General features: G+C 43.9%; 1 protein-coding gene across 1 annotated transcript in view; it reads left to right on the top strand.

The window, feature by feature from the left end:
• LOC108093443 (hemicentin-1) overlaps window positions 1-13583 on the top strand; it is a 38480-nt gene that overhangs the window by 17565 nt on the left and 7332 nt on the right. Inside the window, 7 exon segments of the mRNA XM_017193507.2 lie at window positions 454-528; window positions 4571-4668; window positions 5950-6095; window positions 6224-6285; window positions 10395-10553; window positions 11492-11620; window positions 12458-12592. Of these exon segments, the coding sequence (XP_017048996.2) occupies window positions 454-528; window positions 4571-4668; window positions 5950-6095; window positions 6224-6285; window positions 10395-10553; window positions 11492-11620; window positions 12458-12592 (804 nt within the window).

A 13583-nucleotide genomic window follows, 5' to 3' on the forward strand; every position in this document is an offset into this window, starting at 1 on the left:
TTACCTGTTACCCCTGGGAATCGATCCCTTCCCCATTATCGATTTCAGCTGCTCCGCCGATGCAGCTGCACAAAAGTCAAATTGCAACTTCATTTTGTGGCTGCGAAAATTACAAGCGAGCGTCTGCAAGAAGGGCGCCGAGAAAAGACCTTAAAATATTGGAAAAGTTCACGAAGCGAGAAGTTTTCCTCCCTTGGTATTCTGGGCGTGTTGGGTGCGGTTTTGGGGTTTCAGCTTGCCAATTGCAGGGAGTGCGGAGGGGCAGGGGATCTGTTTATATTCCTTACACACTCCGCACCGCAAATTGAATTTGCACTAAGGATAACCAAGCCAATATTAACTACCTCTCTAAATGCGCACTTTCTCCCTCGTTCCTCTCGTTCCGCCTCCCTTCGACGGATGAACTCTCAACTCTTTTCATGGCTCGACGGCTCTCGGAATGAAAACTCGCAGCGGAAATGCAAAATAAGGATGAGCTACTTGAGGACATACGCGAGGACTCGGTCGTCAATGCGATTCCGGAGAAAGGTAAGTCAGTTGCTATTCCACCCAAAGCTATTCCACCCGTTACACAACTTAAGGTTTCACATTCACGGGGTCTACAGACGTTTTTCTACCCCCTCAATGCACATTTGCTCCGAACGCATTTAAAGCGCTTATGAAAAACATAGATGTGTTCCACAAGAACGTTAAGCTGTACTATTAAACCATAAAATATAAGGAAAATATTACAGGACTAATTAACTGAAGATTAACTATTTCAACCAAAGAATAGGGGCTTTTATTTTCGTGGTTGATTGGCATAACATAACTAATAACTAATTAAAATAGTGTGATTTTGCCTCTATTAATTGTAGGGAACAATAGCACAAATATTTTATAAATGCAGCCATAATGAAGATTTGCCTACTTTAATCAAACAAATCAATTGACCATGCACTTTGACATTCGCTTGTTGAAGAAGCCACATTAAACAGCAGGTATATTATTGCTAAATTATTAAGTGCGTACCAGCACGGGGACTTCGGCTTCGGCTTTACTAACCCCGCTCAAATTAAGCCAATATTATTAATGTTGTAATAATAATAATATTATAATATTATTAATAATGCTTTTTCAGATAATGTACTAAAGAATCAAATTGCTTACATTGAAAAGTTAAACAAGTTTTTAAAAGACTTAAAACATTTAAATGAAACTAAATATTATTTTGTTTTTGATTGTTCTTAACAACAAAACCGATAACGACCGATAACGAATCATAAAACGTCAGACTTAAATAAACGATTAATGGGTGTAACAATCTACTATGTTTCGATGTTATAAAACCAAGAATGTATGATAACATGGATTTTATCAATCAGCAGAGCAAAGCACTGATCATTCCTAAAAGTCTGTCCGTCCATTGATTTACCAACTACTCGTATGAATATTTGCAGTAATTAATTGTCAGCCGGATGATGGTCACATCCACCGTGTTCCTTTTGTATCCCCTAAACTTATCCCCACTGTCGTCACGTGCTCAGTGCTTGTCAGCCTTCCCCTCCCCTCCCCTCCTCCTTCCACTGCCCCTGCCCCTGTCTCAACCCGGCGCCATTAAGTCAGTCGCTCTCCCCGCGCTCTCCCTTCCCGCCCGCCGCCTTCCCATCCCCTCGAGTGTCTTTGAATGCGAGCTGCTTTGCTCTTGTCGCAGTCTTTTGCTCGCTTTTAAATTTTATTTATTGTAAATTGTATTTGAAACGTGCTGAGGTTCAGTTTTCTCTGCAGTGGGGACGGCGGACAAATGTCGGGCTTGCCCTTGGCATGGATATGGGATGTAGGATATGCGATGTAGGATATGGGATATGGGATATGGGATATAGGATATGGGAGAAAGTAAGGCTGCCTGCACGGGTGTGTGTATATCTCGAACACATCTCGCGAGAGTGTGCTGGTGTGTCGTGCAACTTAATAGAGTTGTTTAGCATTTAAATAGCGCCATTTACTTGTTGTTGCTGCCCCTGGATGTTGCTGTTGCGCTTATTAAGTTGAAATGCCAGTCAAGTCGACTCGACTTAATAAAGTTCGCCCAAAGCAGCGGAAGGAAAGTGGGAAATTGTGCCTAGTGAGCTTGAGAAAGCGGTCCATTAGGCACTGGCAACTAAGCCAAAGTAGTTTATAATATTAAATGGGAGCCTCGTTCAGGCGCAGTTCTGCGTTTTCGGATTGCATCTGCTCCGGCCACTTTAAGATGTTCCGACTGAGCTGAAAGTATCTCAAAGGTGGGCCTCATTCCGCTTCAGCTCGGGTATTCGAGGCCCTGAGCACACAAAGGCGTCGCTAAACGGCGATTTGCAATTTCTTCCCCTACATCATAAACATTATGCTAAGCACTCTGAGCTGCGAGGATTTCTGCGGCATATATCCACTTCGGATCCAAGGCAAATGCCCATTAAATCCTAATTTCATATGCCCATAAATCCACTAAACAATCACACTTTCAATCCCAAGACGAAGCGCAAAATATGTAACAAATTTCCCCATATTCACACACGACCGCCTCGCTGAAAGTATGCCATAAAAGCCCCTCCCCCAAACACACACACACACAGCTCATCCCCATTGTGTGGACCTATAAATGTATCAATGAGCGGAGGCAAATCAAATGAGTTGGCAGAAGGCGGCAGACGATGACAAAACAGTTTGCCACGGAGCACAGGACCGAAACTCTCCTGACGAATCGAAGCGAAGGCTGTGTAATCGAGCTTATTAGTGGGGCTACTCTGGGATTGCCTCCATTATTGTTGTCAAGTGGGGCGCACGAGAGATACCACGTGAAAGCTAAGAAATGCCCTCTCACATCTGATCCTTGAATGGGGATTATCTTACGAAGTAAAAACTTCCAACGTAAACCAATCAAACATAACAGTCATGTTATGCTACCCAAAATGTATAATAAAAGTATTTTAATTCAAATGGTAACCGTAAGATCGTATAGGGTCCAAGTCTGAAATAATTCGGATTAAAGTAAACAGACTGTCATAAGTTTGACCGTTTGAATATTTCTTTTGGCAGCTCCTTCATCCTTTCGCATTTAGGAAGACCGTTTGGTCACCTGAGCGATATCACGTATATTATTCCTACTGACGTTCTACGAAACGATGTCCTCACAGAACGACTCACAGCCGGCCATTACCCCGAATGCCAGGGTATCGTTGACAACTCGAAACGTGATGTTCAGAAAGAGATTAGGCGGCAATAAACGGCGGAATGGGGACGCACAAACCGCCATGCGGAAAGTTGTCCTCCGCCGACGCTGCGCCTTTCCCCGCCGCAATTGAGATTTACGGCCGCATCAATAAACATCAAAAAACTCTCCCCGCCGCTTTCTTGGCCATCACCCTTGCTTATCGCCTTGTTTACGCATTTTAAGTACAAGATTGTTATGTGTTGATTTGGCTGAACCGATGCGTGCCCCGCATGTGAGAAAAAGCCTCCGTCTGGCTCCCCGCTTTCCCTGCATACACAAATGTTTTTATTTTACTTTTCTTTTTTATTTTATTATTTTATTCCGGAGCGTATGCGGAGCGCAAACTTCGTTGGGGTTGCCGAGCATGTCAGCGACAAACAAGCGCAAACCCAAACACAAACATAAAGCGGTGGCGTGAGGCGGCTAAGTTTTGAGCCCCGCCCCTTTCACCCTCCCCCCACTTTCACCTCCTCCAGCAAACCGCAAATCTGTTGCATACTTGCGGGCGCCTTTAAAGTCAACGCGCTTTTCCAACGCTTCGCCGAGCACTTGCGTTGGTGGGTGGCTCCGTGGGAGGCGGTCCTTTGATTGACTGGTTGAGAACTGGCTGACAGGCCGGTCTAGGCCACGACTGTTGATGTGGATGTTGACGGAGAGGTTGACGTGGGTTATGCTTAGTACAGCGGAATGGTCTCCATCTCCATCTAAAGTCCACTGATATCCCATGTAAATCAGGGGTAGCAAATTAAATTAAATTAAATGCAGTATTCTGTAGCTTCCAGCGATTTATTTTGCGTAAACTGTCATTTAACTGAAAGGTGATCCGCGTACACATTTTATTTTGCAACAATGGAGTTAACTCAGGACCTTCACAACTCAAGGTCAACCGTATTAACCCTTTAAAGTGAAAATGACATAATTGTAAAAGGATGCTTTGAGTTTCATAAGTACTTGAAAGTAAAAAATCCGGTTTTTGCGATAAGTAATTCAGAAAAATGCATTTATAATTTTATAATATATAAAATTACACTTTATTTAAAATATAGTCACTCTCATTGTTGATTTTATGGTCGAATTGTCTTAGAATTATGGCTCTTAACTTCAACACAAGATTCCAAGTTAAGCTCCCCTATTCTAAGACAAGTTCGCCATTGGGCTGAGATGGATTCTCATTACTGGGACTGATTATTTTAATTAGAGTGGCGTTGCGCTTTTGTCCATTCGAAACAAAGGTAGATACAGATGTTTCAAACTTCGAATATAGGAAACAACCTGATAAATACCTTGTTTTAGATTAGATTAAAAGCGAGTGAGGCACTCATCATCTCTCCCCTCTTCCAGATCTTCCCAAGTTCGGAGAGCTGTTGCAAAACGTGACTGTTCCCGTGAGTCGGGAGGCAGTTCTCCAGTGTGTAGTCGACAACTTGCAGACCTACAAGGTGAGTTGTGATCCTTTCTTTCATTTAAAATAAATATATCGTGTTAATATCGTACTGCAAACACTCTTTCCAACACGAAAAACTGGGATTATTAAAATGTTACAAGATTTTTATCTAAGTTGATCTCTATTTAGCAGAGATTACACATAATAAACTCGTACAAGATGGGTTACTATAGAACTGAAAATAAACACTGAATTGGGGTCTATTAAGTCTCAAAATGAAATGAGCCTCTCGATCACTTAAAATGTCTCACTTGTTTGCTTAATTCAAAAGTTTATGGCACACACAAAAAGGGTTTCGGAACAGTGTGTGCTGTCAGTCAAAACCATTTGCACTCCATTGGCTGAAACGTGGCTGTTTGGGGCCTGGCTTTCCACCTTTGCGTGACGAACTCCGGCTGAGTTGACCCTTTTGCTGGGCACGTTTCGGGCCCCATGGGCGTCACTTTGATTTCGTGTCACATTAAAAGGTAAACAAAACGGAAAATAAATCCCAATGAATTGCCGAAACGAAAATAGCTTGTACCCCTTTTAGCTCCGATTGTATCTAGTTATTGGAGGCCGTAGCGCTGAATGGAAATGTCCATCGGGTAATCACTATCTTGTTGCGTGGGGGCAGACAAATTGAAAGCTAGTGAAACTGATGTCTGGATGTAGGGGAAGACAAGAGTTTCTCTACCTTATAGCTTGACTGCCCAGTGGGGGATGGCTTCCGAGCCGAGTTTGTTTGATCGCCAGAAAACGAAGTCGGAGTGGAAAGGACCTCAGTAACCGGTGATCAAACAGAACTCGACCCCAGAGACGTTCGTTGGTTCACAGCTTCCGCGGATGAATCAGATTTGATGCCATGTTAGAAGTCTCCCTGATAGCATAGCAGTTCATTTTCAGAGCTATGCAATCAGGAATACTCAGAAAGTAGCACAAAACTCACGGTCACTCGAGCGATTGGCCTGCAGTTTCTTTGAGCTATATTTCATAATACCCCCGATGACAAAGGCGCCCCAAGCAAAGGTCTTTATCAACCCGAGTACTAAGAATATAGAACAAAGCCGAAATCAATTCAAGGCTGGCACAGTTTCCACTATTTTCCGGGGCTTTTCACCTTCTTGGCGACACTTCCCACTCGCCACGAGCCTTTCCGTAATAAATGAGCTCCGACCACGCCACTGGGGCATTAGCACTGGGACGGGGAATCGCTGAAAGCGATTTAGTTTTACAACTCGAATCTACCCAATATAAACGGCTTCTCTCACTGCAACGAACACTTCTTTTCCCCCAGATCGCGTGGCTACGTGTCGATACACAGACCATTCTAACGATACAAAATCACGTCATAACCAAAAATCATCGCATGAGCATAACTCACGCCGAGAAACGTGCCTGGATTTTGCGTATACGTGATGTGAAGGAGTCCGACAAAGGCTGGTAATGTACCCACTATCATTCTGCACACTTCGATACCCGACTTCGGGCTTGCCAGCTGGAAAAATAACTCTAATTGGCAAGCACTCCAGCATTAAACAATTCTAACACACAATCTCAATGCATTGCAGGTACATGTGCCAAATAAACACGGACCCCATGAAGAGCCAAGTCGGCTACCTAGACGTAGTGGGTGAGTATTCGACTTGAGATTGCGTAAACCGAAGCCAGAAGTTCCCATTCCCGTTCCCGTTCCGGTTAATCAAACAGAAATAAAACCGATGCATGTAACTCTGGGCTGGGGGCGAAATGAATTGTAATTTGATTTGATTTGAGTGGCTCGAACACTCAACTCGGGCCAAAACAAAGTTGCTGCTGATGGTTTCTGAAACTGCACTAATTGCTCAGCCGAGTGGCGATCGAAGGCAGGAACTGGGTTAGCGAATCGCAGTTGTGCAACTCCCAACTGCTCCCAATTGGCTCTAATTGCGAAAGGAAGAAGCGAACATTCGACTTGGCCCGCTCCATTTCAGCGGGCTTTGCCAGAAAGTTTTCACTTAACCAACACATTAGCTCCGAACAGAAGGACGGCAGCGAGGGGTAATGAAACAATTTACATGCTACGTGCACCTGTCCATCCTGGCCAGTCAGTCCCTCAGTCCAGTCCCTGTCCCGACGTTAATTATTCAGACGGCGTAGACGTGGAGCGGCACCGAAAAACCTCAGAGCTCGCAGGGCGGCAGATCCGCCCCGTAGGCGAATTTAAAATGGATATGCCGCTCTGACTCGTTTCCGGTCGCCCGCCCACCCACATAAGTAACCACTCCGGTTGATTGTGTTTTCATTGATGTTGAAATTCATTAAGCTCCCAGTCGCCCCGCCCGGTACACTGAGCACAACGCACAACGGCTCGCCGCGAAATAATTCACACACAGCCGCACTAAGTCCATAAGCAAAATGGCAAGCCGCTTTAAATCAGCGCGGATTTCCCAGCTGCCACTGACAAAGTGCTCGATTGTGTGGCGTGTGCTCCTGCCCTCGGAAAACCCTCCGCTCGGAAAAGCCGACGCGATGGCAACCGGCTGTTGTTGTTGTCAACGCTTTAGTAGTTTTCCACACCGCGAAACTGGCAAATAAACGGCGGCGTAAAAGCGATCGGAACTTATAAGCTGGGAGTCGCTGGGAGCAAAAGGGGCAAGCTGACAGGGCGACAAAGGATGGGAAAACGGGGAACAGGTGACTTACTCGTGACCTCAGCTAGGACAACAAATTATGTCGGCCAAGCGGGAACAGAGGCTAAGCTCCTACTTTACATGCAGCTAAGGCTGTTGAGATAATAAACATGACTAATTCGTAGACAGTGGAGTATATTTAGGCCATGTTTATTAACTTTGGGCTTTATTTTGAGAGAACGAAACGCTTAGGTTCTCATCAATTTTTATTTACTTGGTTAGTTTTCCGAATCTTCAATGATAGCCTTACCCCATAGTTCTTGGGAGCCGTCCAATCCGATGAAGTTGAAAAAGATTATTGACAAAGTTTCAGTTTCACTAGTCTGTCTATAAATATACTGGTTAGTTTAAATCGAATGTTGTTAGTCAGGAAAGGTTGTAATGTATTGTTTACTTCATTAGCTTGGAAGTACATAGCATAGTTTCGATTAATATTCAGAATTTCCTCAGAGAAGTGTTATAACACTATGGCATAACTGCGTGGTGCGTTGTTCGATTTATAATAGCCTATGGATTTTTCACTCAGTAATTGTTATTTCATCAATGCAATTGCCGACTTCAAAGCTGTGTATTGTGTTTAACAGCCATTAAAAGCAGTCAAATTTACATAATTACTGCTTTACTTTAAGCTACTTATTTATAATTGCGAAAGTAATGCGGCCATGGTTTTATGAACTCATTTTTGGGATACGTCTTGAAGGTGAATAAGGTTTTAAAATTTTTTTTGCATTAAAAAAATTTTTTTTTAAAGAAAAATATGTCGAGTTAAATTTTTAAAACAAGTTCATTACATAAATACGCAGGTAATCGAATAGTTTTTTTTAATTTTTAATTTTTTTCTATTTTTAAAAAATAAATTAACTGCGATTTTTTGAGCTGAAATCACACTTTTCACGTCCAAGTGCTGCCAAAAATAGACATAAATAACCTTAAGAACCTTAAGAAATATATCACCTTTGAAACGTATTTTAATTTTTTATTTCGGTTGATCCGGTAACGAGTTATGATGTTCACCGCAAATCACTTCTGGAGTTTAACCGTAACAGGCCTATTTATTAATATTTTATATTCAAATTTTTAACTAATACTCTTTTAAAGTTGAACAATAATATGTCATTCAAATTAATAAAATACAATTTCTTATGTCGCCCCAAAAAACCACAAATATAGCCTTTTTTGCGTTTAAAACCAACAGTCGCATTATAATTAGAAACTCGCTCCTAAAAGCTTATAAATGGTATTTTTCGGGAAATTATATGAACGTTTTTAGGTACAAATAATTATACAATTTGTTAAATAAATTTAAAAAATTGTATAATTAAATAAATTTAATTATTTAAAAATTCTTTGTGGCAACAGTTAGGAAATAAAACTTATTTTATGAATATCCAAAAGAAAAATACGAAACAGTCCCTTGAGTGATAGCCACCAAATGTAAAAAGTCATTGAAATAAAACGTGCGAAGCGAACATCCAAAAAGGTAGAAAATCAATTTTTGACAAATTTTCGTATTTTTCTCACAATTTTGGCTGTGAAGCTTTATGGACTCGTTTTGCTTTGTTTGTTGGCTGGTCTGTTGTTTTGGCGATGATTGTTTTGGCTCAACCATACGGATGGATGGGGATGGTTGCGAGAGCCAGCCAGACATTGAATCATTTAAACCAATATGTTCCCCCACTGACGTTTTGACCACGTTAAATGGAACTAGGCTGATCCAAGCCAAGGGTTCTGCAGCTGTCCGAAAAGTGCAAAAATAGAGGAGCTGATTTGAAAAGAGCTTAAAAATGGGAAAAGCGAGTGAACAAATAAAACATTTGCGTTTGTTGTGGTTTGCCCGAATCGATCGAAAATGTACTAAGCCAGCTTTATGAACGATTATTTTCTTAAAATATTTCCAAATTGCATTAGGCTTTATTGCTTTCAGTTCGACAGCCGGTTTAAGCGCTTATCAATAATCCCCAAATCAGTCAAGCTCATATCGGCCATTTGCCGTCATCTCAATCCAATTGAAATTAATTTGTGTAACGCCAATTTAATCACACATCATTTCACCTGATTTCGTAACTTATCAACTCACGCCGCGCACAACAAAGGCGGCGAAGAAAAGAAATGGCCAGCTTTGCCCACCTAAATTTATATATATATATATACACCAATTTTTGTGGGACACGAGTCGGGCTATTAAGGGAACAGAAAAGTCAACAGAGGCAAAGGCCGCTGGAGCGGAGCTATAGTACATCCAATTTGTAGGACATGACGTGTACAGCTGTGTGGGCCGGGTGAAAAGTCGGAGTACACTTTGTAAAACATGCACATCATTGTTGGCATGAAGACTTTGAAGTCACATTGTGGGTGACTCATAACTTGGCTCTCAGGCGGCCTTTGTAAAGTGGAATCCCCACAATTCCAAAACCAACGGCAACAAAGAGAGAAATCAAAGGAATCGCCCAGAAACTAATTACGGTTCGTGAAAAGGTGCCAAGAAAAATGGATTGATCGGATCGAAACTAATTCAGACCTTTTAGAGGAAACTTTCAGATACTGAAATCAAAACAAGAGAGGCTAGTTGGCCCTCGGGCAACCGGAGCTAAATGTTTCCCTTGTCTAGGTGTTTCTTTTGAAAACGGATTGTTTTATCTGATGGTAAAGTGCTACTTATGTTCTGCACTCACTTTATCCCCTGTAATTTTCTGGGAAGCGCAGATTAGTCTAGCATAAAATTAAAATGAGCTGCAGTGCAGAGGGTAAAGGGCAAAGGGTAAAAAAAAGATATTGGGCATGTTATTAAACCACGGTTTCTCTGAAACTTTAAAATAAGTGCGGAAAGCAATCGTTGTAGTACAAGAACCTTATAACCTATCTTTTGGACAAGCACTCTTTAATGGTCTAACGACAACGCCTTTTCTACTCCATCCTCTTTAACGCAAACAACTTCATCTGCAAACTGGGACCGAACCTGCTGCCCACCGACATGCTCGCAAACAATTCTCCCGCCGGCCCACGCTGCGTATGAACAACGCGCTGCCCGAAACCCTGCAACTTGGCACGTGGCTCGCTCGTCCGCGCGCAGTGCCCCCCGACATCCTGGACTACCCGACCAGCACCGATATGGTAATACGCGAGGGCTCCAACGTGACCCTCAAGTGCGCCGCCACGGGATCCCCGACTCCAACGATAACCTGGCGCCGCGAGGGGGGCGAGCTGATACCGCTTCCAAATGGAGCAGAGGGTGAGTACCGCGACTCCACTGCTGTGGGGTTCGTTGCAAAACATTTTAAAGGTAATTGACTCGTGTGGCATAAGCACAGGTCCGAGCTGCACAACATGCCCTTTGAGGTTGGCCAACTGAACTGGTTTGATTGTTCGGCACTCGAGCGGAGTTCGGGTTGCCTCAATCGGTGCTACTTGCAGGGCTGCTAATTAAAATGGGATAGAATAGCACTTCAGATCAAACTCTCAGTCGTCTTGGGGCTGCGCTGGGGAATTTATTGCCAAATATCTGGGATTTATGGCAGACGGGATGGATGCAATAAGCAAAATAAGGCAGGGGGCGAGCTCAGCAAACACGCCGAATATGTGCAATTTGAGTTTTTCCTCTTTGCACTGGAATCGTCAGAAGGATTTCGCTACTATTCGGTGCTGCTAAAGTGCAAGCGATGCACTGTAGGAAACGTTTTAAGAGTGTATTGATGCTAAACTATTTTCGATATACTTGAACCCCAAATAACATTTATTTGGCTATTGCTAATCACTTAACTTGTTTGTTTCCCCATGTACAGAAAAATGTGCAGAAAATTAAGAGGATATTTTTAAGGTTGAGGGTACTAGGTGCAAACCAAATCCCTCCAACAACCGTTCAGAGTACAAACTGATATGGTTTTTTGAGATGCATATTCTGCATGCATAAATATTCATAAATTCGCAGCCAGTTTGGGGAGTCTGGCTTAATTGAAACCGAATTTTCTCGCAGTGCCCTGAGATTTTGCGAGTTGCATAAGCAGCGGGAACGCGATGATTAGCTGCCGCAGGAGCAACAAGGCACCGTGTGGGGAGTTTCGAGTGTGTGGGTGGGGAGCAGGATGCCGGAGACATTCTGGCTCACACTTGGGCTCCCTGCGGAACAGAGCATCCATGGATCCGATATTAATCCCCCCGTTTCTCCCGCAGCCGTCGCCTTCAACGGATCCTTCCTGACCATCGCCAAAGTGAACCGACTGAACATGGGCGCCTACCTCTGCATCGCCTCCAATGGCATTCCGCCAACAGTCAGCAAGCGCGTGATGCTCATCGTGCACTGTGAGTATTTGGGGCTCGGCGGGTGGGGCACGGGGCATGGTTCCCGTTTTAGCATATTTAAATATTTATGGTCCTGCGCCAGGACCGCAGCTCGCAACTCCAGACCCAGACGCAGACGCAGACGCAGCCGCAGCGGGAGCAGCAGACCCAGTCACATCTACAATCACCGGCACAGTCACAATCGCAGTCACAGACTGCGAGACACACAAAGCGCCACTCGAAATCTGGCCGTGCTGAATATGCCCCGCATCTGAATTTTCCCAGCGAGACCGGGAAATGCCTTGCACCTCCGGGTGCCTCCGTGTGCCTCTGGGTGGCATAAAGCAAATAATTAAGTGTGTGCAGCTAGTTAGCATTTCAGGGCACTTTGCCCGGCTCCTCCTCGCTAATTAAATAAAAATTAAAATTGCTCAACAATTTGCCGGGAAGCTCACGGCACATATTTAAGCCGGGCCGACGGGAAACTTCTCCGGCTCCGGAGAAGCGACTCCGCTCCGGTTAGCCGACCGCAAATCGGTTCTGGTCCGATGGCAAAGCGTTTTTTGCGGCTTTGCTATAAAATTAAAAAGCAATTAGTTGGAAACAATAAATGGCAACCGCAGCGAATTGCCAAACGGCAGCATAAAGCACTAGAAAAACAATAACGATACCGAGCGGAATTTCTCTATAAATGGGAATTCTTTGTTTCCGCCCCCTCCGCATTCTGTTCAATCGCTCGAACATTCCACACCTGACGCAAAACTTCGGCCCACACATTTCCCGTCAGCTTTCCCGCCAGCTTTTCATCCCAGACTCTGACGCCTGGCCCTGGCCGTGGCATTTCCCTCTGTTTTGCAGTTCCGCCCATGATTTGGATTCAAAATCAATTAGTCGGCGCCGCCCTCACCCAGAACATAACGCTGGAGTGCCAGTCGGAGGCCTACCCCAAGTCCATCAACTATTGGATGAAGAACGACACGATTATAGTGCCAGGTGAGTTTGGATACAACATATGTTTCGACAGCACGAAAGATACTTTTAAGTACTTTTTAATAATAGCTGTAAGCTGTCTTTAAAAAAAGTATGCTTATATTTTGAGTGCTGTAAAGGTAAATAATGAAAAGCGATTCATGATTAAAAGAGTTAAGATCTGTTCTGAAATCAGTTTCAATCAAGCTGATACCCTTAAAAGGCTGGGATAAAATCGTTGCAATGCGGTCACTAACGTAATAACTGTCTCCATCAACCGTGTCCTTTTGCCGGGTTAATTTCAATAGTTTCCTTTCCCAGCCCCTCATCTACTACGTTCAATTTAATTTTCTAAGGGCCTTCAACGACGGACGGTCCATCTCCTCATTTAACCTCTTCAACTCCCCACTCATCTTCGCTGGGAAATGGACTGAGCACGATGACAAAAAGTGCTTGGAGCACAAGTAAAAAAGCGATGGGAAAATAAACATTCAGCCGAGCACTCGAATCCGCGGTCGCAGAATAACTGCGCAAGTGGACCCGCTCCACTTGACCCTCTCCCCAACAGGAAAAGGCATCGTCATCGGCGCAGAAGCGGCGTAAAAAAGTCACAGACATGCAGTCGGTCGCTCTCCTTTTTCCAGTTATTTTCAAGTTGTTTTTTGCCAGCGGAGAAAATGGAAAAAGTGATTGAAAATGACCTCAAGTCAGAAGCAGTTGCCGGGAACTGTCCGCCCGCCGCTGGATTTTAATGGAGTTTTCTGTTTTAGTTTTGAGAGGTCGGGGCTTTTCCATGACCGCAGAGCGGTAACAAAAACTGGGCCGAGAATCGAGAGGCCGCTTAAAGAGGCCTGTGATTAGGCGGCGAATTCAGTTCAGTTCTTCACGGTTCAGAGTCGGAAAAAGGAGCAGGAGGAAGCTCCTCCCCGAAACCCAATTATTTCTAATCAAGACTCGGCCGAATCTGGATCTCTGCCTGCCATCACAATGGCATTTGCCGGAGTAATCAGTCGCC

The sequence above is a fragment of the Drosophila ficusphila genome, unplaced genomic scaffold (assembly GCF_018152265.1).
Source record: "Drosophila ficusphila isolate 14025-0441.05 unplaced genomic scaffold, ASM1815226v1 contig_636, whole genome shotgun sequence".
Lineage (NCBI taxonomy): Eukaryota > Metazoa > Arthropoda > Insecta > Diptera > Drosophilidae > Drosophila > Drosophila ficusphila.